Here is a 27,201-nt window from a genome sequence, read left to right as displayed (position 1 = left end):
ACAACAACAACAACGAAAGATAGTTCAAAATAGTCAGCTCCCTTTTCACTCCCTTCCTCGCTTTCTGTGTTTTCTCACTCACTCATACTTGACTAAATCTCTTCCAGCCTCTTGAAATAGCACAGCAATTCCATGTAAAATAAAACAGTGACGCCCCCTAACGGTCTTACTCCTTTCCCTCGTTTTTTAATCTCTCCTGATCCTGAGCTGCCGCAACAACCTTTCCAGTCCCTTGAAATAGCTCAGCAACTCTAGACTGGACTAAATAATTCATTACGCCCTCTTACTCTTCCCTCTTCTTTTCAGTTTCTCCTCGCCCGAACTTGCTATGATGACCTTTCCAATATCTATAAAAAAAAGGCATCTCCATAATTACAGCTACATAGGTTGGTATTCTTAGACAGTTCCGACTCTCACATCAACTATTTCCAAAGGCCAAAATTGAGATCAGTCGGGTTCTAATGAGTGTTTTTGTAGGTTCATGTCATAGAAGAAGGGTCAGACTACTACTGGGGTCAATAAATTACCCTTGGAAATGCCCGAAACTCCTACGAAAGCCTTGCCAAATATGTGTGCTGGGGCGCCGGAGTGTTTAAGAATTCGGCAATAATAGTCCAAAGTGACCAATTCATTTTCCACTCTTTTTCCCAAGTCACTCTACCTCACCTCAAAGCCAAAGCAGTCAATTCCTTTTCCCTTCTTCTCCCGTCGTTTCTCTACTGCACTTCACCCAAACCTGCTCTACGACCCCTTTCAGTCTCACAAAACCTCAGTACTTCCTCTCAAATCCACAGCAACCACCTTCTTTCCCCTTCTTTTCCCCTCGCCTCCTTACCTCACCTCACCTTGGCTAAGTCTTCTCTACAATCTCTTCCAGACTCATAAAACCTCACTACTTTCACATAAACCCAAAGAACCAACTCCTTTTCACTCCTTCGCCCTCGTCTCCTCACCTCACTCAAACCATATGTAAACTTCAACTCTAATAAAAATAAGTCCAGAAACTAGCTCTAAATAGCCGACTTCCTCTCCCTCGTCCCCCATTACCTTCCTCCCAGAGTATTGCGGTGTATGTTATAAGGAGAAAGGTATTAGAGGAGGGGCGAGGGAAGGGATGCTGAGGAGGGTGGGGGAGCAAGGAGAGACAAGGTGTGGGGTGAGAACAGCGACTCGAGTAAAGTGTTGTTGCTGTTCACATTCCCGGAGCGACGTTGACCAGGCAACCACACACTGGAGGCGGAGACGAAGAAGGGGACGGGAGGGTAGGACGGTGACGGTGTGGCGTGGTGGGATAGAATAGGTGGGAAGGGAATCAAGGCCCGAGAGAGGGAGGGAGGGAAGAGGGGAAAAGTAATAGTACAATACGCTGAGAAATGATATAAAAGAACGGAGGAAGGAAAGGGCGCTGGGGGAAGATCGAGGGTGGGAGAGGAGAGGAAGGGAAATTTAATGTGAGAGAAGAGATCGAAAAGGAAGAACTAGAGGAGAGAAGGGAAGGAAGGAGGCGTTGAGGAATGAATAGAAAAATAATTAAAAGGTACATAAGGAAGAAAGCAAGAAGGGATGAAGAAAAGGGAGAAGAGAGGAAGGGAAATTTGATGTGAGAGGAGAGATCGAAAAGGAAGTAGTAGAGGAGAGAAGGGAAGGAAAGGAAGCGTTGAGGAATGAATAAAAAAAGAATTAAAAGGTACACAAGGAAGAAAGCAAGAAGCGATGAAGAAAATACGTTAAAAAAGAGGGATGGGGATGTTGAAAGTGAAAAATAAGGAAGAGGAAAAAAATAAGGGGAGGGAACAGTAGAGGAAACAAAAAAAGAAGAGGTAAGGAAGCAGAAACATAAAGGGAAGTAGAGGAAGGGGGGAATCAAACACGGAGGTAGACGCTGATAGAAAAAGAAAAAAAAGAAGACGAGAGGAAGACATGAAGGTGTGAGTGTGAATACGATGAGAAAGGAATCCAGACGCAAGGAAGAGATCAAGACAGAAGGCAAACGCAGATAGTGGAAATATAAGTGCGTGGATTAGACAATAAGAGTCGAGAAGGAAATCAAAGGAATAGGTAAGGCGTCAAGGAGAAAACCGAGGAACAAAAATACTTGGAGCAGGAGATGCGTAACTTATAAGGTGGAAAGTGAAAGAAATAGAGAGAGAGAGAGAGAGAGAGAGAGAGAGAGAGAGAGACTACTACTACTACTACTACTACTACTACTACTACTACTACTACTACTACTATTACTACTACTACAAACTTATCATTACGTTATATCCTGCGAAACGGAGACACCATAGCGACCAGACCTACCATTACCACCACCACCACCACCATCGTCATCACCACCATCATCATCACCTCGACGGAAGATAACTGTCATCACCCCTAAACCACTCATCACCTCCAGCGTAACCCTTTAAATATTTCTTTTCTCGGGGGCAATGAACTAAAAAAAAAAAGAAAAAAAAAGAAAAAAAAAGGAACGGACATAGAAGCTAAAAAAAAAAAAAAAAATGGTGCCGTATACTGTCATCACTTATTGTAACCACCACCACCTTCACCACCACCACCACCACCACTATCATCACCACCACCACGACCTTCACCACCCCAAGAGGAGGCCACCACCGGCATGTCCCGACGCGAGAGTGAGAAGATAAGTTATATTTACGTGGTAAGTGGCGTTATCAGCCTCCCCCTCCTTCCCCCTCCCCCCCTCCCATCACCTGTCCCCCCCCTTACCTGCTAATTACACGGCTCGAGGACACCTACAGAGAGAGAGAGAAAGAGAGAGAGAGAGAGAGTACAAACCTGTAGAAATATAACCCTACACAGTCAGTATCACCATCATCATCATCATCATCATTATCACCACCACCACCACCACCACCACCACCACTACATCTAGCAGTACCATCTCTACCATCACCCCAATTATCATCACCATCACCGTCACCACCAGCAGGAGGGGTAAGACACACACCTGGTGACGGCGCCCTGCTGGAGGAGTCTCGTAGGTGTTATCAGTGAGTCAGCGGTGGTGATAGGCACGTGGGGGGGGTGTTGATAAGGTGTGAAGCGGCCAGGTGAGGAGGGGTAGGGGGAGGGGAGAGAGTGAAGAAGGAAGAGTTATACGGGAGGGAGGTGCTCTCTCTCTCTCTCTCTCTCTCTCTCTCTCTCTCTCTCTCTCTCTCTCTCTCTCTCTCTCTCTCTCTCTCTCTCTCTCTCTCTCTCTCTCTTTATCCTTTCTATCATCTTTTACAACAACTTTTCCTCTCCTTTCCATCCTCACATTCACATCTTTCATTCATTCAGAGTTTTCGTCCTGTTCTCAAAATTCTTCGTGAGTGGAATTCCAAAAACTCGGCAGACCGCGCGCGTGCTGGCCTTACTGTTACACACACACACACACACACACACACACACACACACACACGGAGTCAATACTTAATTAAACCAACACTATTAATAACCGACGCTGGCCTGGGAGGGGGTGGGCGGGGGGCAATGTTTTTATTTCCTTGCCCGGAGGGACGAACACGGAGCCGCCGACACACGTGATAATAAACACCTGAGAATCAATTATCCGCGCCGGTGTCGTGTTGGCGCTCAAAGGCCTTACCAGCGCTCGCCCGTGTGTTGTCCCGTCTTGTCCATCATCTCACAGCGTCCCCACGTCACCTTATCACTTCTTCCCTGTATTTACCTGTCATTTCAATTCAGGTGTACAGTGCAATATATAAACACACTTCCATCCTAAAGGGTTGAAGTGAAGAGAGCCATATCCTCCTCAGCTTCCCCTTGGTTAGTCTTTTGTTTTTGTTTTCCTTGCACTTATAATCCTCGCAGGTGGGAATGTGAAGATCTCCGCCGTGCTGTCTGTCAGATCCTCAACTTCTGCCCTTCTACGTCACTCCCTTACTCATCTCCTCCTCCTCCTCCTCGTATTCCTCACCCTCGGCTTCCCTCCCGCCACCATTCTTACTGCTGTGTGTTTTCATTGCACTTCGAGTTAGCTGCGCAGGTGGGACGGATATTGCCGAGGTGCATTATTCTGTTTGTTTTCCCTTCGTGTCGGGTATCGCGCGCGGGCCGGCCAGGGGGGAAGCATCGCGCACCTGGAGACGCGCCAGGAGAAGAATTATTGAGGTGCTCGCTGCTCAATGGCCACCGGATATGACGCTTGCATGCTCTTGGGTGTTGATGATCGCCTCGGCTTTGTTTTGAGGTCGCCCGCTGCCGCTGCTTCCTCGTGGGGCTTCCCGTCCGCCGCCCCGCAAGCCCTCGAACAGCGGCGGGGATATCCACTTCCTTTTAAAGAGAAATGTAATCACCTCGACTCTGATTCTCCGTAAGATAAATATAGTGTGTGTGGGGAGAGGGGGAGGTGTACGAGAGAGAGAGAGAGAGAGAGAGAGAGAGAGAGAGAGAGAGAGAGAGAGAGAGAGAGAGAGAGAGAGAGAGAGAGAGAGAGAATCAAAGGTCAGTCAGCATGGAAGGTGTTGTGTGGCCCCCGAGATTTCCAGGTGTTAAGTTACCGTGTTGACGAGATCCGCGATGCAGCGTTGCCGGGTGTGTGCCAGATGGACGGACGGACGGATGGGTGGACGGGTGCCTCTCCTCGCCTCGCCTCTCGCCCCGCTACCCCCGCTCGCATTGCTCTTTGTTGTTGCTTGGCTACAGACGAGGCTTGGGCTGTGCGGGCTGTATGTTAGTCTTCTATTGTGTTGATTCTACTTGGCATGGTGTAGAAGAGGAACTGACCGATGCTGTGTGTGTGTGTGTGTGTGTGTGTGTGTGTAATGATGATGGGTTTGAGGGGTGGTGCTGTGATGATGGTGGTGGTGTTGATGATGAGTTGGTGAGGTTGAGTGGAGGGGTGAGTGACGATGTGGTGGTGAAGTTGAAGGGTGGAGGATGCAGCGGTGGTGAGTGACTCCTGATGTGATGGTGGTGGTGGTGATGATGGTAAGGTTGAGTGGAGGGGAGAGTGACGATGTGGTGGTGGTGGATATAACGGGCGTGAGTGGTGTGGTTGAAAGATGGAGGATACAGTGGTGGTGGTGGTGGTGGTGACTCAGTGTGGTGTCGGTGGTGTGGCGTGTCACTGTAATAGGATGTGGTCGGTTGTTGTTCGTTACGCAATACTATTGTGTTGCCGCGTTTGGCCAATAATTACCGGCGAGCGTTATTTTCCGTCCAGGGCATTGTGTTGCTGTGTGTGGCGGTGATTGTCGCTGGATATTGTGTTGAGGACTATGAGCAGTATTTTGTGTCGGTGGGTGTGTTGTGGTGTTGGCGGGAGCGGTGTTGATGGGGAGGACTTGATCGAGTCGCGTGTAGAGGGGTGTAGAGAAGGGTATTGCTCTAGGCTGAGGCAACATCAGTCATCGGTCATCGCTTCTCTGAATAAACGAAGAAGAATAATGTAGACAAGCCGAAGGGGGGAAGGGGGAGAAAGGAAGGAAGAAATGTATACAAGGAGGCAGGCAATCGGAGGGAGGGAAAGAGAAATGGAGGAAAGGAAGGAGGGAGAGAGGGGAGGGCAGCGGAGGTAGATGTGGAGGAAAGAAAATAAGGAATGGAGAAAGATAAGCGGAAGGAGGATGAAGTGGAGGAGGATGTGTTTTTATTTTTTATTGTGGATATTGCTGAGTCATCACAGTGGCAACACAAGTAACAATGGCAAGGATGTGTGTTTTTGTTTCAGTGTTGTGTTGTGTATCAGAGTGGAATGAAGTACTTGCAGGATGAAAACATTAGTCATCAGTCAGTGCCTCTTTTGCCTATTTTTTTAACTATAGTGTCTTATGTTTTGCTGAAGTGTTGTTGAAGTGTGTGTGTGTAGTTGCCTGTGTGGAGTACGATGCTGAGGGGCTGAAACATCAATCAGGGAGTGCTTCCTTGTGATGTCTCTTATCGTGCTTCTCTTGTGCGGCGTTGCGGCGTCTACATGTGTTTCGTAACGTGTCTTGTGTTGTGCTGAGTTGTGTGTTGTGCTCTGCGTCTCTCATCGTGTCTTGTGTTTTGTACCAGTGTTATTGTTTCCTTTCGTCTTTATGTTTATAATGTCTCGTGTTTCAGACTCGAACGTCGGCGCTTCCTGATGTGTTTCTTAACGTGTTGTGTTGCGTATCAGCTTTTCCTTGCGTGTCTCCTAACGTGTGTCTCGTGTTGTTGCAGAGTGGTGTGGAGGCGCCAAGATATCGTCGGCGTGGCCCCAGGGCGGGTCGGCCCCGACCACGCCCGTGCCGCCCGTGCCGCCCGTCCACCTGGCGCCGCTGCCCCTCACCACCACGCACAAGGACATGGACGTGAGTACTCAGGGGCGTCGAGGGGGTGATGCTTAGGCGGGACTTTAGGGTATACGAGATAAATTTAGGAGGACATGGACTTGAGTACCCAGGGGCGCCGAAGGGGGTGATGTTTAGGGGAGACTTAAGGGTATACGAGGTGGCTTTAGGAGGACATTGACGTTGAGTACCCAGGGGCGCCGAAGGGGGTGATGTTTAGGGGAGACTTAAGGGTATACGAGGTGGCTTTAGGAGGACATTGACGTTGAGTACCCAGGGGCGCTGAAACGGGTGGTGCTTATGGGGGACTTGAGGATATCCAAGGTGACTTTGGGAGTGGGAGGAGGAGCATAGGACTTGTTCCAGATCCTACCGGTGAAGACATGAAGAAACCTGCGTTGGGTCAGGTCATTGTGAGGAACGAGGAAGAGGGAAGAAGTTTGAAGTGAAATTGGACTATGGGAAGGGTTATTGGTGGGGCGAGGGGGAGAGGAGGTTAGAGCTTGGCGAATGAAGATGATGGGACACTGGTGAGGCTGGCATTCAGAGGACAGGAGTGGAAGCAAAATGGAGTGCACGAACATCAAACAGAGAGGTGGAGAACGTTAGGAAAGCCCTTTGTAGTGAGCTTAAAATGATTGCTAATGATGGCGATGCTTTACGAGTGGCTTGACTATGAGGGTTGGTAAGGCTGACGGCACACAATAAACACCAGGACACGGCAAGGCGGACCGCTCATTAACTTACACCCTCCTACTCTTTCTTAATTTCCTGTCTGTTTCCCTCACTTACCTCTTCCCTCCCCAAGCTTTCCTTCACAAGTAATAAATGAATAGATAAACAAGGCCGGATTGGACATTAGAGGAAGGTGGAAGCTCTGAGGGGCAGGAAGGGGAGCCGGGTTTCCGGGAAGAGTTTGGGTCCTGAGGGAAAAGCCGCGGGGCTGGAGAAAGGAAGGTTCTGTGAGGGAAATTAGGATCTCGAAGGAGGAACTGAGGTGGTGTTGAAAGGAGGGAAAGAGGTTATTATAAAAGGCTTGTGTTGATTTCACGAAGGGAGAACTTAAGTATATAGGTACTGAAGGAAGGGAAGGATGCTGTGAATTGTGGAGTCCAGGACGAGTGTTTCTGAGGGACGTGAGAGGCGCTGAGCTATTGAAGGGATGAAAGGATGTTAGAAGGAATAAAATGGGTCCCAAAGGAAGATTTAGGGTATCCAAAGAAGAAATAAAGCACTGAAGGAAGAGAAAGAAAAGGACTGAGGGTTCGTTTTGTATAGACTGAGCTGGGATCGCGAAGGAAGAAAATTTGGGAGTTCTAACCCAAGAATTAGGATCATGATAGAATAATGTATGTACCGTACTGGAGATAATTTTTTGAACTTGGGGTCTTGAGGGACTAAATGATTGTTATGTAAAGGTTCAAGTGCAGGGAGAAAAGAGGGGACATGAAGGAAGATTAATTAAGGTGCTGTAAAGAGTATGTTAGTGTGTGTTTTCATAAGGCAGAGCTTGAATCTTGAGGGAGGCGAGTGTTATATATAGGTTCCAGTGGAGGGAAAAACATGAGAGCTCCAAGCCAACAGGGTCATAATGGAACCGTTTAGGCGCCAGAGAAAGCACGTGAGGGCGGAGATGAAGGTTTGTGTGTATAAGGCAGAACTTGAGGCTTAAAGGAGGTGATGAGTGCTAATGGAAAGCTTCGGGTATTTACAATGGGAAAAATTAGCACCTCTGACCCATGAATTAGGTTTAAGATACTGAGGAAAGAGATGCCCCTTAGGGAGGAGGGAGGGTTTGTGTGTATAGGTCAGAGTCTGGGGTCCTGGGGGATGCGGTGGGCGCTGTTATGAAGGTCTTGGTGTGGAGGGAAACGAGGAAACTGAGGAAGGAATTAGGGTACTTAGGAAGGGGTGGAGGTGCTGAGGGAAGGATTGGGGTCCCAGGGGCTTGCTGTCCTGAGGGAGGGGGAGATGAGGCTTGAAAGGCGGGTAGGGTCTTAAGGGAGCTTGGAAGGGGGGCGAGGTGCTTGGGTGAAAGGTGGATTGAGTCTATGGAGGAAAGGTGGGTAGAGTCTTAGGGGGGGATGAGGGGCGGGCGAGGTGCGTTTTAAGGGAGGAAAGGTGGGTGAGGTGGGTGTTAAGGGAGTAAAGGCAGGTGAGTCATTCGCCATTAGGGAGTCCCAGAACAACACAGGGACCACGCCTCTGGGTCAGCTTGTTCCAGAAATGGTTTTGTAGGCAGTAAAGATGTAAAATAGAAGTATTACACAACGGAATTGTGGGAGATATACCCGTACAGGCCACACCGACGTGAGCAAGTGCTCATTATCGTCGATCTCATTCTCTGGGTACTGCCAGGCCCTCACACACCACACACCCCATCCCCCTTGCTCAAGGGGGGAGAGTAACCACTCCTAGTCAACGGTAAGAATCCGGCCTGAGAGGGGCTCGAACCGCCGCCTGTTTGGCCGTGAAGCTCGCAACGCGAAGCTCTAACCGATTGAGCTACCGGAGCGGTGTGTGTGTGTGTGTGTGTGTGTGTGTGTGTGTGTGTGCTTTGTTTTAATCTGTCGCTCTGCGTTCTGTTTACACAGAGCGAATCCAGATCAGATTCAGATTCGGGCCAGCGATCCAGAGCTAATCAGTGTTCTAAATAAATAAAAGACGCCTCTAGTGAACAAGGAAATCTTTGGAAACAACTTTTTCCTAATTTGCATATTATAAGTATTTATGTATTCGTTCAGCTGCATATTTCCTACATACATATTTGCTTTCGTCCTTCTTTATTAGGTTATGAATTTATTTTTGTATACGTTTGTTTGTTTTTGTTTTTCATATGCTCTTCTGCTCTCCTGGGTTTGGGGGGGAAACACCTGATTTATAGATGCGCCGCTGTTGTGGTGTTTATTTTTTATTTTTTGTTTACAGAGGTGTCGTTGGGGGTGGTTTTATTTGTTTATTTGTTTACAGATGTTCCGTTGGGGTGTTAATGTTTGTTTACCGAGGTGTCATTGGGGGTGTTTGTTTTGTGTTTACAGATATTTTATGGGGGTGTTTGTATGTGTTTTGTTTACATAGGGTACAGTTGGGTCGTGTGATGTTTCGTTCGGGTGTTTGTGTTTGTTTTGCCTACAGTGGTGCAGCTGGTGTGTTTGTATGTGTTTTGTGAGGCTGTGTGTGAAGTTGTGTGTTGGGTCGTGTGATGTTTGTTTGTTTGTTTGTGTTTGTGACTACCACCACCATCACCATCCCCTTGTGTCTGTGTGGCTTGTTCGGGCGTCTGTGTGATGCAGAATAACCCTCATCTCCCAGTCCTCTCTACCCTGTTCTGAGTCCCGTTGGCTTGTTAGAGGGAAAGGATGAAGAGAGAGAGGGAGCGCTGGACATAGATAAAGGGAATGGGAAGGGAGGAAGAAAGAGGGGAATGAAGGCAGGAAGGAGGCATAGAAAAGGGAGGGAATGGGAAGGGAGGGAAGAAAGAGGGGAATGAAGGCAGGAAGGAGGCATAGAAAAGGGAGGGAATGGGAAGGAAGGGAAGAAAGAGGGGAATGAAGGCAGGAAGGAGGCATAGAAAAGGGAGGGAATGGGAAGGGAGGGAAGAAAGAGGGGAATGAAGGCAGGAAGGAGGCATAGAAAAGGGAGGGAATGGGAAGGGAGGGAAGAAAGAGGGGAACGAAGGCAGGAAGGAGGCATAGAAAAGGGAGGGAATGAGGGGAAGGGAGTAAGAGGAACGTAAGGAGAATGGAAACTGGGGAATGGGAAGAGAGGGGAGAAAGACGGGAATTAAGCCAGGAAGGAGACATAGAGGAGGGAAAAGGAAGGAAGAAAGGTAGAATGAGGGAAAGGGAGTGAGAGGAACGAAAAGAGGCTTGAAACTATGGGAAGGGAGAGAGGGATAAAGATAGGAAGGGGCAAGAGAGAGAGAGAGAGAGAGAGAGAGAGAGAGAGAGAGAGAGAGAGAGATGGGGGTGGGGGGAGACAAAGTAAGAGGGTGCAATGGAGATACGGGGACGGGAGGTAGGGATGGAGAGTGATAGGGAGAAGGGGGAGAGGGAGGGGGAGGGAGGGGAGGGGGAGTGAAATTAATGCAATAAACCTGAACATTCTCGTCCAAGATTTGCGTATTTCACCTTCCGCTACTGACATGCTATTACTCTCTCTCTCTCTCTCTCTCTCTCTCTCTCTCTCTCTCTCTCTCTCTCTCTCTCTGCTCCTTTCTGTGTTTTTCCCTCTTCCCTCTTTCGCTCATATGTATTTTTTTCCTCTCTACCCTTCCCCTTTTCGCCCTTCCCTTCCCTTCTCTTTGATATCTTCCCCTTTGCCATCCATCCCTTCCTTCCCTCCCTCCCTTTCTTCTTTCTTTCCTCCCCTCTTCTCTCCCTTTTCTCATTTATATTTGTTCTTATTTTTATTGTGATATCTTCCTTCTTTCTCTTCCTGTTATATCTTCCTTTATTTTTTTTTGTTTGTTTGTTTACTTTCTCACTCTCCCTTATCCTCTTTTCCTTTCCTTTCCCATCCATTTTCTTTTTAAACTCCCGTCCCTTCCCTTCCATCTCTCATCCTTTTCCTTCTCTTCTCTATCTCTTCCGTCTTTTCCCTTTTTGCCTTCCCTGCTCCCTCCCTCCCTTCTTTTCCTACTCTCCTCCTTCCTTTCCATTCCCTCCCTCTGACATCCTTTACTTTTTTTCTTCATTCTCTGTTCGCTTCCCTCTTCCCCTCTTTTTGCGTCATCCCTCAGTCCTCCGCTCCTCCCCTTGTATCATATTCCTTTTTTCTTCTATTTTCCAATTATCTGCATCCTTCCCTTTCCCTTTCTATCCTTTATTTCCACCTTCTCTTTCTTCCACGCTTTCTCCCTTCCTTCTCTCTCTCCCTTCCCTACCTTTCCTCCCTCGTCTTTTCTTGATATCTCCCTTCTCTTTCCTCTCTCTCTACTCCTCCCGTTTCCTACCGTGTTCTCCTCCCTACCTTTCTTTTCACACCTTTCCTTCACCGTTCTTCTTCCCCTTTTGTCCTCCCCTCTTCCTTCCCCCTTTTCCGTCTTATCCTTTCCCTCCCTTCCCCTCATACCCTCTTCTTTCCCCTCCTTGTCCTTCCCCCCAACCCTTTCCCTTCCTCCCCTTTCTCCCGTTACCCCCCTACGCTTTGCCACGCCTCCTCCTTTCCTCACCTACCCTCTCCCCGTTTCCCCTCCTACCCGTTCTCCTTTCCTCTTCTTCCCTCTCCCCCTTTCCCTCCTACCCTCTACCACGCTTTCTCCTTTCCTTCCCACCTCTCTCCCCTTTATCCCCTCCTCCCTCCTTCCCCCCCCTTCCCCTCCCTCTCCCCCTCCTCCCCGTCAGTCCTCCAGAGGGTCACCAGCTGAAGGGGCGTATTGACAGAGAAATGAGAGGGTGGGCGGCGCAGGACCTTGAGGAGGGCATCTGCAGGCTGGCACGGTGACGCAGAGAGAGAGAGAGAGAGAGAGAGAGAGAGAGAGAGAGAGAGAGAGAGAGAGAGAGAGTTTGCTTGTGTTTTATTTTGTTGTATTGCTTGTAGGATTTTTTTATGAGCGTTCGTGATCCTCTCTCTCTCTCTCTCTCTCTCTCTCTCTCTCTCTCTCTCTCTCTCTCTCTCTCTCTCTCTCTCTCTCTCTCTCTCTCTCCGACAAAATGTGAGGCAAAAAAAAAAAAAAAAAAAAGGTGTGCAATTTTTATTTATCCTTCTAACGTCAACGGTCATTTTAGGTCATCCAACTCTCCCTCCGCCTCTCCCTCTCCCTCCCTTCTCCCTGTCTTCCCTCCCCTTAATATCTCGTAATTGAGACTTAAAAATAATTGTAAATAAACGAAAAGACAGAGGAAGGGAGCCACGTAGCCCTCCCACCCTCTTCCTCCTCTTCCTCCTCCCTGTCTTGAACCCAACCCTGTCCTTCCTCCTAATCCAACTACCCTTCCCTCCCTCCCTCTCCACCCGCCTTCCCCTTTCCTAATCGCAGCCCTCCCCTCCCCGTCTCCATTCCCCTAGAGGTCTCATCCCCTTCCTTGACCTTCGCCCCAAGCTCAGTCAAGCGCTCCTTTTTACTGTTCCTCCCTTGCCCAGTACTTGCCAGTCTTCCCTGAGTTCAGACAAGCACTCCCTCCCTCTTCCCAACCCCTGTCAGCCCTTCCTAAGTTCATTCAAGTGTTCTTTCTGCCCATCCTCTGTCAACCCTTCCCTAAGTTCCCTTCCCTAACGCTAAGTTCAGTCACGCGCTCCTCCCTCCCCTGTCCATTCCCTGCCAGCTCTCTCTAAGTTGTCAAGCACTTCCTTCCCCTGCCCGTTCCCTGCTAGCCCTCTTAAGTTGTCAAGCACTCCCTTCCCCTGCCCGTTCCCTGCTAGCCCTCTTAAGTTGTCAAGCACTCCCTTCCCCTGCCCATTCCCTGCTAGCCCTCTTAAGTTGTCAAGCACTCCCTTCCCCTGCCCATCCCCTGCTAGCCTTCCCTAAGTTTATACAAGTGCTTTCTCCCCTGCCCTCCCCCTGGCACTCCTCCCCTTCCCTCCAGAAGTTGCTCCCTCCTTCTCCCTTCCTTTGCTTGGCCTTCCCCTCCCAGCCCCCCCTCACTGCTCTCCCCTTCCCATCCCTTTTCCTAAGCCATAACATCGACGCTCTCAAAGCAAGGACAACGCCAAGGGTCTATTTTTCTCCTGTGCCCTGATGATGATCTTGGGCTGAAAGGCAAAATAAATAAAATGAATAAATAAATAAATAAATAGAAATAAATAAATGAATAAATAGATATACATTAAATAATGATAATACCCGTCAACCCTGCTCCTTCTCAACCCACAGCAACAATAACAACAACAACAACAACTACTACTACTACTACTACTACTACTACTACTACTACTACTACTATTTCTTCTTCTTCTTCTTCTTCTTCTTCTTCCTCTTCCTCTTCGTCTTCATCTTAGTGGTGGTGGTGGTGGTGGTGATAATGGTGGTGGTGGTGGTGGTGATAATGATGGTGGTGATGGTGGTAGTGGTTGTGATGGTCGTGACGAAGCCGATACGCAGAAAGAGAAGCCTTGAAGGTCAGTCACCAAGAACCAGCAAGACCAACGAGCCTCGCGACCATAATGTCTGAGAGGCGTAGGGATGATGCATGGCAGGGGTGGGGGTGGGGGGGCTGGCCTGAGTGCTTGGATGAGTGACTGGTTGGGGTCTATCTTGGTGAGTAATTGGCTTGGGTCTGATGAGTGACTGGTTTGGGTGTTTGTTTGGATGAGTAACTGGCTTGGGTTAATAGCTTGTGTTTGTTTGAGTGAGTAACTGGCTTGGGTTTAATGGATGAGTGACTGGCTTGTGTTTGTTTGGGTGAGTAACTGGCTTGGGTTTAATGGATGAGTGGCTTGCTTGTGTTTGTCTGGGTGAGTTACTGGCTTGGGTCTAAGGGGGGGAGGGGGTTGCCTGGATTGGGTTTGTTTAGATGAGTAACTCCCTGGGTCTTATAGGAGAGTGGATGCTGACCAGACCTAACCTAACGTAACCTAACCTAACAACATGATTCATCCTTTTCTACCACCTTGGGTCTGGCTAGATTGGGTTTGATGGATGAGTGACTGGCTTAGATCTGATAGGAGAGTGTGGATGCTGGCATGACCTGACCTGACCTGACCCTAACCTATCCTAATTCATCCTTTTCTATCTCCATGAGGCTGACTAGATTGGGTCTGATGGATGAGTGGTTGGTTTGGGTCTTGGGTTTGATGAGTGACTGGGTAGGTTCTGTTCTGTTTTTATATTTTTTTTCTTCTTTTTCACAACAAAGGAGACAGCTCAAGGGCAAAAATAAAGGAAACAATGATAAAAAAAAAGCCCGCTACTCGCTGCTCCTAAAAAGAATCAAAAGAGGTGATGACTGACCTGATTCTCTTCAAGTCAGTTTTAGAATCGAGAGGAGGATTATTATATTATTAGCCACAGTCAATGGTTGTATGCATGTCCTCCACACTTCCTATGCCATATATAAGTTGTTTGGTGAAGAATAATAGTCGTGTGTGGCAGTAGAGACGATAATTTGTTGTTAAAGGTGATGGTGTGTTTACCCTTATGTTTGCGTGTTGAGGAAGGAGATTATTCTATTTCAGTAAAGGAGGAAGCTTCACGACAACAACAACAACAACAAAAAATGATACAAAAAGCCTGTTGGTTCGTCATTCATCATTCACCAAGTCATCCGCTAGATTATTTTAAACGTCACATTAGTATATTTATGCGGTTAGTTTGGCATTTTACTTCCACTTTTGGGACGGAGTAAGTTAGAAGTGTTGGATTTTCACAGAGTTAAGTCGACCTGTTTTATTATTATTATTTGTTTTTTTACAGCAAAGGAGTCAGTTCAAGGGCATAAAAAAAGGAAACAAACATGAAAAAAAACCCGCTACTCAAAAAAGCCTGCTACCCAAAAAAGCCTGCTACCCAAAAAAGCCCTCTACTCAAAAAAGCCCTCTACCCAAAAAAGCCCGCTACTCAAAAGACATAAAAAAGTAGTATAAATAAAACAACAAAAAACAACTGACTAACCATACCTAGAAAAACGTGCCAAAAAAGACGAATCAGCCACGTTATTGTTAGTAAAGACTGATGCGGCGTTTAAGAAATCAGGTGGTCGTTTTGCTCCACGGTGGATTAAAGATGTGTTTGTAAGTTCTTTGGTTATCGTGTATCGTTTCCTCCCGTGGTCCAGCATCAAGGAGCCTCATCGCCTGTCCCTCTGATCCGCACGTTCAAGATGAGCTTTCCTTGCGTGGCTCAGGAAAGGAAAGAGAAAGAGAGAGAGAAGAAAAAGAACGGGAAAACTTCTTAACATGTGTCCTGGGGTTGATCATTTGGGGTGTTGTTGTTGTTGCTATTATTATTATTATTATTATTATTATCATCAGAGGAGGAGGAGTTGCATGTGTGTGAAGTTGACCTGCGGCTGTGTGTGTGTGTGTGTGTGTGTGTGTGTGTGTGTGCGTGTGCGTGTGTTGACCTACGCCTTTGTATCGAGGTCAACACAAATCTTAAGAGGTCATGACCCTGAGGTGCATATCATACGAGGCCGCTAATGTCATCACCTCCTCCTCCTCCTCCTCCTCCTCATTTATCTTTTTGATCTTCCCAGCCATCTGTAGCAGTGCTAAGCAGGCTAGGGGAAGAGAGGGGAGGGAAGGAGAGGGGGAAGCGAAGAGGAGTGAGGTAGGTCAGTGGGTGGATGAGTATTGCAGCTGTACGGGGGGAGGAGGAGGAGGAGGAAGAAGAGGAGGAGGATAGAGAAAAAGTGTTCTTATGTGGTTCAGACGGCACTTTAGGGCTTCACCGCCACAACCCTAACACCACCACCACCACCACCACCACCAAGGCCGCCACCACCACTCAACATGTACCACCAACACACCCTTAAGAACATCAGGTATCACAAACGCCTTCACTGCACTTTGTTATCTTACCACCACCACCACCACCATCACCACCATCATCACTCACAGTCTTGATCATCACCACCATCACCGGGACACCACTACTAATACACCACCAAAAATCACCACCACTCGAATGATTAGCAACCTGTCCATCACCATCTCAACAACAACAACAACATCGACAACATCATTAGCATCGTCTTCAAGAACAACAACGTCAGGTATTTTCCCTTATGTTAATCACTGTGAGGAAATATTATAAACTTGAATATTCCTCCATCACCACCACTCTTGTCCTTGCCCTCTCAACCCTTCACCGTAATACCACCACCACCTCCACCTCCACCACCACCACCACCAGCACGCGGATAAATATAATATGACCAGGTGGGTGGAGGTTCCCCGCACAGATTCACAGGAGTTCCCAGCACGCAAGTATGCCAAAATATACCATGAGAGAGAGAGAGAGAGAGAGAGAGAGAGAGAGAGAGAGAAAGAGAGAGAATCTTCATCCATCTCATGTTAGTGCAGTATTACATGATCCTCCCCTTCCTCATCCCCTTCCCTCCTGTCTCTTCCCCTCCCACTCCTAATGCTTTCCCTCCCGTACCTTCCCTTTCTTCACTTGGCCATTTATTTCTGCACCTTCCCTTCCTTCCCTCGGCCATTTATTCTTTCCCCTTACTTCCCCTTCTTTTCCTTTCCATCCCCCTTCTCTCTCTTTTCACACCCGCACCTCCAGCAGCACAGCGACGCCCTTCACGTACACGCACACGACGTTCCCCTTATCCCCTTCCCTTCCCCTCACTCTCTTTCCTCCCCTGCCTTCACGCCCTCACACCCGCCCCTTCCCTCTTTCCCCTTTTCACCCTCTTTTCCCCTTTTTACTCTTGTCATCAAACCCTCACCCCCTCATCCTCGTATCCTTTTCCTTCCTCTCAAACCTTCTCATCTCCCATCTTCTGACTCCCTTCCCTCCCCTGCCTTCACGCCCTCACATCCGCCCATTCTTTCCTTCCCCTTCATAGTCTCTCTTCTCCTTTATTTACCCTTATCATCAAACCCTCACCCCCTCATCCTCCTTTCCTTCCTCATTTCATCGCCCCCTCCCCCTGTCACCACGCCCGCACCCCGCCACATCTTCCCCCACATATGCCTTGGATGCCACTGACCTGTCTCACTCTCACCGCGGGCTGGGAACACGAGAGCCAAACGGGGAGCAGGTGTGCGCGCGAGTCAGGTGAGGAGGCCAGTGTTTACCTGGGAGCGAGGGGAGGGTGGGAGACTCCGGCCGCAAGGTGAGTTTATTGATCAAGCCAACTCAGACCCACTTCCCACCCACCCTTGTGTCTCCCTCCTTCAGGTGGCTCCCGCGAGGCGCCAGCTGGTCTCAGGTGGTGGCCGGTGCAGAGCCAAGGGGGCGAGAGGTGTATTTGGTTTGATGGTGGTGGTTTTGCAGAGGTGGTGGTGTTTTGCTGGGTGTGTTGGTGGTGGTGGTGGTGAGCCCAGTGGGAGGACGAGGAGTAAAGTGTGTGGAGTAGCGAAGGAAAGGAGGGCGTAAGGAAGAGAGGAGGAGGAGGAGGAGGGAGAGGCAGAGGAGGGCAGTAACCTGTTGAGGGAGTGAGAGAGGAGGCCACCGTAGCGTCTCACCCTTACTCCTCTCCCTCCCTCCCTCCCTCCCTCCCCACCATCGCCCTCGCCGCCCAAACAGCCTGTGACACCCAGCCGGCCGTGGTGGGAACACAAGTACTTCGGTAAAGCACTTTGGGAGCAGAAATACGGCCAGTTTCTCTCTCTCTCTCTCTCTCTCTCTCTCTCTCTCTCTCTCTCTCTCTCTCTCTCTCTCTCTCTCTCTCTCTCTCTCACCTGGCTGCTACCTTGGGCGTACCTACAAATTAGTTACCGTACACTTTTGAGTCCGTTACACCTTGCCGGCCGGAGAGATTAGGTCATCCATGAACCCACCGGCCGGGAAACTAGGCCGTGTGTGTGTATGTGCGTGTGTGTGTGTGTGTGTGTGTGTGTACTGGGTGCGGCAGAAGCGTTGCCTAAGGTACTGATAACCCGTGCATTGGCCTTACCGAGAGAGAGAGAGGTATGTCTGTATGTATGTTCACTGTCCAGCGTGGCATGTCAAACTCAGAGCAAAATATTTATCTTCCCAATAAAACACTTTTATACGAAGCTGAAGGAGAGGGAGAGAGAGAGAGAGAGGGGGGGGGGGGAACGGTAAGCTTGAACAGGCAGGCAGGTAAATAAAAAGCAGGTGAGATCAGGTAAAATCCGCCTTGCTTCTTCTCTTATCGTGCATGGAGACACCGAGACTCACGTGTACGTATTTATGTATATATGTATGGGGTGATGCATATATGGGAGGTTGTGGGACGGACGTTGATGGTGGTGGAGGAGGAAGGGTAATATGAGGTAAGTTCTAAAGGAGGTTGTATGGCGCGCCGCTGTTGTGGACGCGTGGAATATTGATGGAGTGGAGGAAGTTACGTGAATGATTGCTTAACTGTTTGGAGATAGATAGAGGGGGGAAGGGGGGCAGAAGAAGGGAACGAAGGGACGAGACTAGAGGAACGGCAGCAGAGGAATGGAAGTAAAGGAAGAGAAGGAAAGGGAAGCAAAGGAAGGGAAGGAGAGACGAAGGGACGGAACAAGAGGAAAGGGAGTAAAATAAGGAAGTAAAAGAGGGGACAATGGAAAGGAAGTAAAGGAAGGGAAGAATGGAACGGGGCTAGGTCAGAGTGAACACAGGAAGGGAAGTACAGGCAGAAAGGATTGATGTATTTCCTTAGCTAGATGTCGAAGTATGAATTAAACGCAGCTGATAAGAGTAAATAAAGGTGGGTTATGAAAGAGCTAAAGTTCAGATAAATTGGTCGCCTAGCTATTTGTAAAGGAGGGGAGTAGATGGCAAGGCAAGGGAAGATATGGGTAGTTAGGGAGGAGGGTGCGCGGACCAACCACTCAAAATCGTTTCAGTTGGATATAACACGAATTGTGGTGGTGGTGGTGGTGGTGGTGGTGGCGAAGTTGGGGAATTGTTGAGGAGGAGGGTGAAGGAGGGATTGTGTCAGAGGGGAGGAGGGGAATGGGGGGATTGTGAGGGAGGAAGTAAAGGTCAGAGGAGGAGGAGGAGGAGGGGGCGGTAGCAAAGTTCTCATGCACGAGTCGATGATGGGGACTGAATTTGTATCAATATCTAAGTGGCTTGCGTCTTGCGGCTCCTTGTTGGGGAATCGAGGAAGGGGAGGAGAACAAGTTTAGGGGCTTTTACACTGGGCAGATTTTCCGTGGATCTTCAGTCAAACCACGATTTCCGCTAGCGTGGTTCTCATTTGTTTCTTGTTACTGCTGATGATGATGATGGTGAGTAATACCGTCGTCCTTTGGTGAAATCTACCGTAGCCTTGGAAGATCGTGGACTCGTCAGAAAACCGCGGAAATAGGAGAACCACGCCAGCGGAAATCGTGGTTTGACTGAAGATCCACGAAAAATTTGCCCAGTGTAATAGTCCTTTTATTTTCCTCACTATACAATTACCGCGTCGAATCTATTGTTACTGTTACACCACATTCCACTGTCTCTACTCCCCAGCCTCCCCCTTACGTCACCCCCACACGTCACATCTCCTCTCACACCTGTTCACTGCCATTGTCTCTTTAAATCCCTCTTCTCCTGTTGATGGAAGAAGAAAAATGAGAGCTGACACAGAGGAAGAGGAAGTGAGTCTGAGAGGAGTGAGTGTTTGTAAGTGAAGAGGAGGGTCCGAGGTGTGTGTGTGTGTGTGTGTGTGTGTGTGTGTGTGTGTGTGTGTGTGTGTGTGTGTGTGTGTGTGTGTGTGTATTGTCCTTATAACGTTGTTTCCACTTTTTTTTTCCTTCCACCTGCTTACATATAGTCCTTTCCACCTCTCATCCACCTCATATTTTCTCCATTTACGTACATTTTTCCTTCATCTCCACTCCATCCACCACCTCCACCACTTCGTTCCACTCCTCCACCTCCACCACTTCGTTCCACTCCTCCACCTCCACCACTTCGTTCCACTCCTCCACCTCCACTGCACTACCACCACTATACTACATCCTCCTCGTCTTCGTAACTCTTCCACCCCTTCACCACCACCATCATTACCACTTCGCTCCACTTCTTTTCCTACTCCACCTCCTCCATTTCATCCTCCTCATCCTCAATCTTTTCCATTCATATTTTTCCTTGTTACTTCACTCTCCACTTCTCTCTATCCTACCCTCCACATCCTCCTCCTCCTCTTCGCTCATAATAATTCATCCATCATAACACTCCACTTATCCCGCCCCTCCACTTCACCCCTCCACTCCAGCTCCTTAAGTCACCCCTTCGCTGCGCCTCATCACTTATTAACAGACCCAGTTCTTCCTCGAAATCCTCAACGCGCACACACATAAAATATAAATAACAGTAAGCCGTGTGCCAGTCGCCATTGTGTGTGTGTGTGTGTGTGTGTGTGTGTGTGTGTTTACCCCTATACGCGGAACGAGGCACCACCTGTAGGGCTTCGTAGGCTGAAAGATAATCCACCCCCTGCCACCACTTCCACCTCCACCACTACCGCCTCCTCCACCACCGCCTCTGGAATGGATCAGCTGTCTTAACTCCTTGTATTTCTGTGTACGAGTGTTATCTTTCTTTCCCTTGCTTCCTGGTTTTTTTTTTTTTTCTGTTTCTCCCTCCTTCGCCTTCACTCCCTCCCACTTTCGCCTTTCCTGTATCCGTTTTTTTTTTTTATTCAGACTTATCTCTGTCATATTTTTTTTTTTTGTATGAGTGAGTGTTTCTTTTCTTCCTTCCTCTCTTCTTTTTTTTATTTATTTAGCCTTTTCTTTGTCATATCTCTTTTTTTGTATGAGTGAGTGTTTCTTTTCTTCCTTCCTGTCTTCCTTTCTTTAACTTTCTTATGTCTACCTCCTCTACTTCCTCCCACTCACCACCATCTCTGCCCCTGCTCTTTATTTTACCTCACCTCTATCATACCCTGTTTTAATTTGTACGAGTGATTATTATTTTTCCTTCCTTTCTTCCTTCCTTCCTTTCTTTACCTTCCTACTTCTTCCGCCTTCACTCCACCACCTCCACCTCTACCATGGATCAGCTGTTTTTTTCTGTATATTTTTGTGTAGGATCGTATGCAATCAGGGTTAGGTGTTGGAGAAGGTGCTAGGAGGAGGTTGACAGGGTTTAGTAAGGGATGGGATGAGGGAGAAACAGTGAAGGGAAGAGTGGTAAGGGTCGAGGGAAGGGAAGTGTGGATAAGGTAAATGGTTAGAATGAGGGATTGTTTTTTTTTTTTTCGTTTTTATTTCCTTTTTCCATCTTCTTTCCCTCCTCCATTATACTGTTTTATGTTCTTCCTTGAGTCATTTCTTTATATTCCGTCATCTTTCGTTCCTCTTCCTTCATCAACTTCAATCTTTCATTCCTTTGTTCCTTCATCTTCCCTTCCTCTTCCTTCATCAATTTTAATCTTTCATTCCTTTGTTCCTTCATCTTCCCTTCCTCTTCCTTCATCAACTTCAATCTTTCATTCCTTTGTTCCTTCATCTTCCCTTCCTCTTCCTTCATCAATTTTAATCTTTCATTCCTTTGTTCCTTCATCTTCCCTTCCTCTTCCTTCATCAATTTTAATCTTTCATTCCTTTGTTCCTTCATCTTCCCTTCCTCTTCCTTCATCAATTTCAATCTTTCATTCCTTTGTTCCTCCATTTTCCCTTCCCCTCCCTTCATCTTCCAACTTTCCTTCCCCCTTCATGTTCTTCCACTTCCATTCTTTCCTTTCCTTTCCTTCTTCATGATTTTTCCACTTTTTCCAACATCTTTTCTTTTTCCATATTTCCTTCTCCCTTTATGTTTTTCAGCCTCTCCCTTTCATCTGTTCTTTCCATGTTATCTTTCATTCTTCCACTTCTTTCACCTTTCCCTCCTAACCTTTCTTTCATAACATCATATTTTCTACCTTTTTCTTTTCTTCTTTCTTTCTTATCTTTTCTTTATCCATGTTTCCTTCTCCCTTTATGTTCTTCAGTCCCTCCCTTTCATCTGTTCTCTCCGTGTTATCTTTCTTCTTCCACTTCCACCTTTCCGTCCTAACCTTACTTTCATAACATCATATTTTCTACCATTTTCTTTCCTTCTTTCTTTCTTTTTCCAAGGCGACTTTTCATAAACAGGATTATTTTTTCACACCCTCATCCTGTGTAATCCTTCCTCCCTCCCTTACTCCTTGCCTCTTTTCTCTCTCCCTTCTCCCTCCCTGACCTTCCTCAACAATGTATAATCCTTCCCATACTTCATGCCTTTTCTCTCTCTCCTTCCTCCCTGACCTTCCTCACCAATGTAATCCTCCCTCCCTCCCTTACTCCGTGCCTCTTTTATCTCTCCCTTCTCCCTCCCTGACCTTCCTCACCAATGTAATCCTCCCTCCCTCCCTTACTCCGTGCCTCTTTTATCTCTCCCTTCTCCCTCCCTGACCTTCCTCACCAGTGTAATCCTCCCTCCTTCCTATACTTCATGTCTCTTTTCTCTCTCTCTCCTTCCTCCCTGACCTTCCTCACCAGTGTAATCCTCCCTCCTTCCTATACTTCATGCCTCCTTCCTCTCTCTCTCCCTTCCTCCCTGACCTCGCATAACCCTAGACGAGTCCTAACCTAACCTAACCTTTCTCCCTCATCTCTCTTTGACACACTTCTCCTTCCTTCATCCCTTTACAGTCCCTACATCCAGTCAATCTATCCCCCCATAATCTTTCTCCTCCTACTCCTCGTCATTTCTCCTTTCACTTTCCTCTACACTGACCTAACGCAACATCTATCTGTCTATCCCTTCTCCATCCTGTCTTTTGTCTCCCCTCCCTCCCTCCCTCCTCCTCCTCCCTCCTCTTTACGATATCACGCGTACTACTCAGCAGAATGTTATCTCGCTCCTGCTTTTAACTATACATTCTTCCCTCTCCCTCTCCCCCCCCCCTCCCCCCCCCCCTGTTCCCAAATCTTCGGTTCACCTCATATGTAATCTCACTCTTCACATTACACTTCCTTCTCCATCTCTCCCTCGGCTCTTTCTTCCCTTCCACATGTTTTTTCTTCCACTTATCTCCCCTTCCTAAACCTTCCCTCCTCCACAGGTCACACATGCAGGCTCACACCTCACATTATAACTCCTCCATTTCCTTTTATCTCCCTTCTTTTCCTTCTTTTTTTCTTTCCTCCACGCATACCAGCTTCTCCGCACTGACCTCGGAACATCTCCCCACCTTGTCCTATTCTTCTCCATCCCTGTGCAGTCTCTTCCTCCCCCTTCCTGTCCTGTCCCTCCGCCTCTCACCTCTCTTAACCTTCACTGTCCCCATTCTGTCATCCCCCATCTTTTTTTATCTCCCGTCCTTTCCCTCCTGTAACCTCCCTTGCCAGCCCTCTTCTGTCCCTCTTCCTTCCTTCTACATAGCTTCACGCCTCTTCTTTTATAATCTCCCATCCTGCTCTCCCGCCCCCTCCTGATCCTCCTTCTTATCCCTTTCTCTTTCAATCGATCTCCCATATCTATACTTTTCTCCACTTCACTGACCTTACATAACATCTCCCTGTCCTTCCTGTCCCCTTCCATGCTAGTAATCTCCCTTCCTCCTCCTTCTCCTCCTCCTCCTCCTCCTCCATCTCTTTTTTTTAATTCATATCCACACTGACATTACATAACAAAACTCCCGAAATTGACCTCGCTTTTTGGCCACTCCTTTGACCTCTATTCAGGAGCAGTAAGTAGCGGGCTTTTTTTTATATTTTTCTTTACGCCCTTGAACTGTCTCCTTAGCTGTAAAAAAAAAAAAAAAAAATCCTAACCACCTTGTCCTCCTCTTCCTCCACCCACGGATATCCTCCCCCTCTCCCTCCCCTCCCCTCCCTCCCCCTCCCCCTCCCCCCCACCAAGGGACACAAAAGGACACCAGAAAGGTTGTCACGGGCGCGTAGTCGTCGTGTCATGGTCAGGTGAGAGACATGACGTGACGTGACAGGCCGACGTGACCCCCTGAACCGTAGTCTCTCTCTCTCTCTCTCTCTCTCTCTCTCTCTCTCTCTCTCTCTCTCTCTCTCGTACACACAATAGCAGACAACACTGACGGCTATTGCATTTTTTTTTCGTTCTTGTATTTGTTTTTGTTGTTATCTCAGTTATTGTTCTGTTGTTACTTGTTATACTATTTTCTCTTTCAAGTTGTTATTGTTTGCGAGAGAAAGGGAAGTATTGAGGGGTATACGGAGAAGGACGGGAGACAGGACAGAACGGGAAGGGAAGGAGTGGCGGAGTGAAGGAGAGAATTTGAGGTAGTACAATTTAGACAGGACGGAAGATAATGGGGGTGAGAGAAGGGCAAGGTGCGATGGGATGACAGACAGGAATAATCACATACGAGAAGGACAGGTTGGGGGACGGGAAGGGATTGAAACAGAACGGGACAGGACAGGCATGGAACGGAAAGAAAAGAAGAGAGGCAGATGGAGCTGAAATGGAATGAGAATGGAAAAAGAACGGGAAAGGCGGAAGGAACAGAACGATATGAGGGAGAAAGTGGGACAAAACGGAACGAAAGAGAAGAGCGATATGGTATGGCAACGGAACGATATGATAGGAAGGGAGGGAACTAAAGGAGGGGCGGACTAATACGGGAGTGACAGGAACGGAACGGGACAGAAACGAAACTGCAAAGGGCGGAACGAAACGAGGAAGACAGAACGGGACACAGCAGAACGGGAGTGACATGAACGGAACGGAACGGTGATTGAAAGGAAGAGAACGAAACAAACCCAAACAGTAGAGCGCGCAACAGAACACATGCAGGGAGCAGAAACGAAACGGAAACGGGAGAACATGAGAGGACGCAGGACACAGCCGGAAGAGACGAGTGAAGTGTAAGAGAGAAACACAACGCGGTGCAACAGGACAAAGTGGAGCAGGGACAAGGCGAGGGGGTGGGGGGAGGGGAGAGGTAGGGGGGGGCGGAGGATGGTGTATGTATGTTCTCATTGCTGACCTTCCACCTGACCTCCAGCTCGCACCTCATAACACTGCCACTCAACACCTGACCTCCGTGACCTCGAGTGCCATGTGCCTAATTAACGACACACACACACACACACACACACACACACACACACACACACACACACACACACAGTCAGAGAGAGAGAGAGAGAGAGAGAGAGAGAGAGAAAGCCTGGGTGAGTCACATTTCGTTGGAACTGTTTTCTGCGGTTTCGTTCCGAGAAATTTTGTGACTCCTTGAATAATTGCTGGAAGGAACCCTTTTAGACGTGTGTGTGTGTGTGTGTTGTACTCTTCCCTACACTTCTATATTTATTTTTATCTATAACTTTGTGGTCACCAGACTTACTTTTTTTTGCCTTTTTTCTCTAACAAACATTTTTTTAAAGTACGACAGAAGTTTTTACACAAGTTTGGCTGAGGGAAGACTTGGCTTGGCATCCCTGTGTGTGTGTGTGTGTGTGTGTGTGTGTGAAGGTCAGCTCTGCTCTGCGCTCTCTCTCTCTCTCTCTCTCTCTCTCTCTCTCTCTCTCTCTCCCCCACTGTACAGACTGAGAACATCATCTTACATAAACTTTCGTGCTTGCCATACCTAACTTTATCTTGCTTTTCCTGCGTTCACTTACCCCCAAATTATCGTCCGCCTTATGAGCGATGGAAAAGAGAATGAGCGATGACTAGACGGAAAATGGATGCTGGTAACTGTAAGTGGCGTATGTTTTAGACGGTTTTCATAGTTTACGTGTTGAAATTATCGGCCATTTAAGAGACTGAGCGATGACAAGGGATAATGAATGCTGGTAACTAACTAACGTATATTTTAGATCGTTTTTCATATTGTTTGGTGTTTTAGATTGGTTTCATATTGTTTGGTATTCTGGGGGTAGGATTTTGACTCGTACTATGAAACGTTTCGGGCTCCTGTTACGACTATTCTTAAAGGACGCAGAGAAGAAACGTCGGGTTGGCATGAGAGTTTTCCCGTTCACGGCGTAGAAGTCTTCCAAAACTACCGCTAGGGTCATGAAACAACCCATGGAAACACCTACAACCTCTGCGAGAGCCTTTTTAACCCGTCCGCTGCGATTTGAACGAATTTGGCTTTCACTGGTAGCCTGATGACATACACTCCCAGGTCTTTTTCTGCCTCTGTTGGGGATAGTGGAGTGTTTCCCATGTGGTATTGGTATACTGGATATCCCCTCTCAAGGTGCAGGACTTTACATTTTTCTTCATTGAATTGTTGCAGCCACTTTTTTGATCCATTCCTGTGGCTTGGTGATGTCTTCTTGTAGGAAATCCGCAGTCAATGAGTTAAATTGATGTATACTAAGGTCTCGAAGAGTTTGATAATATGGACTTACTCTTTTGGTTGACGGTACGCCTGCATCCACCACGCCTGAGACCGAACGGGAAATGCACAAAAAGGAAAATAAACAAAGCAAAACACGATGCAATCTGAGTCGATATCACTCTAGGAAAGTTCAGCGTGCCTCATGATGGGTGAGTCAGTTCGTTATTCGTCAGCCACTGCGCCGTTTGGTCTTATCTGTCTTTTAAGTGGTGGAAATCTGTTCAGACATTCACAACATTCTCCTTATCGTGAATAAACATCATAAACAAATATTTGTAGATCATGCAATGCCGTTAGATTGGGAAATTTAGCGACAAGAAAGTGACTGTATTAATATTGTTGTTGTTGTGGTAATAGTAGTAGTAGTAGTAGTAGTAGTAGTAGTAGTAGCTATTGTTCTTGTTGTTCTTGTTACTATTATCATCATTATTAAAACCTTTTACTAATAACACAACAACAACAGCTACTACTACTACTACTACTACTACTACTACTACTACTACTACTACTACTACTACAATCATTTCTACCATCATCACTGAGTACCACAGCTATCACCACCACCACCAGAATCATCACCACCACCACTACCATCATCACCACCACCACTACCAGCACCACCTTCATTAATGTCAGATAGCTGTCAACTTGCGTAGGGAGATGAAAGCCGGCGGTGGCGGAGTGAGGGCGTGAGAGAGAGCACGGAGCAAGCTGTGGCATTGAGAGGAACGCATGCATGATCTGGAGACAAGAGGAGGAGAGTAAAGCCTCGCTCTCTGGGTGATTTCAGCTGACACTCCATCCTTGCTATTAGTAAAGAACAGTTTCGGTGAGTAGTCGTAGTGGGAGGTTATCAGTTAGTTGCGGGCTACGGTACAGAGTTGAAGTCACAGGTAATAGGACATGCAGGAGAGAGAAGTCATCCCAGCCCAGCACAGCCAACCTAATTAGTTCATATCATAACGAGGAGTAAATACAATAGGAAGAAATAATCCCCATCCCAGCCCAGCACAGTCATTAGTTCATGTTATAAAGAGGAGGATATGCAA

The 27,201-nt window shown here is 47.7% G+C and overlaps 1 protein-coding gene across 2 annotated transcripts in view; it reads left to right on the top strand.

The window, feature by feature from the left end:
- Positions 1–27,201, top strand: part of LOC127004408 (transcriptional enhancer factor TEF-1-like) — a 136,858-nt gene that overhangs the window by 38,587 nt on the left and 71,070 nt on the right. For both annotated transcript variants that reach the window (XM_050872068.1, XM_050872069.1), the window contains one exon: positions 6,175–6,305. In XM_050872068.1, the coding sequence (XP_050728025.1) occupies positions 6,175–6,305 (131 nt within the window). The remainder of the gene's footprint in view (positions 1–6,174; positions 6,306–27,201) is intronic.

Source organism: Eriocheir sinensis, chromosome 28 (assembly GCF_024679095.1).
Source record: "Eriocheir sinensis breed Jianghai 21 chromosome 28, ASM2467909v1, whole genome shotgun sequence".
NCBI classification, from domain to species: domain Eukaryota; kingdom Metazoa; phylum Arthropoda; class Malacostraca; order Decapoda; family Varunidae; genus Eriocheir; species Eriocheir sinensis.
The sequence above is the reverse complement of the archived record's forward strand: the minus strand, read 5'-3'. Positions and strand labels throughout refer to the sequence as shown.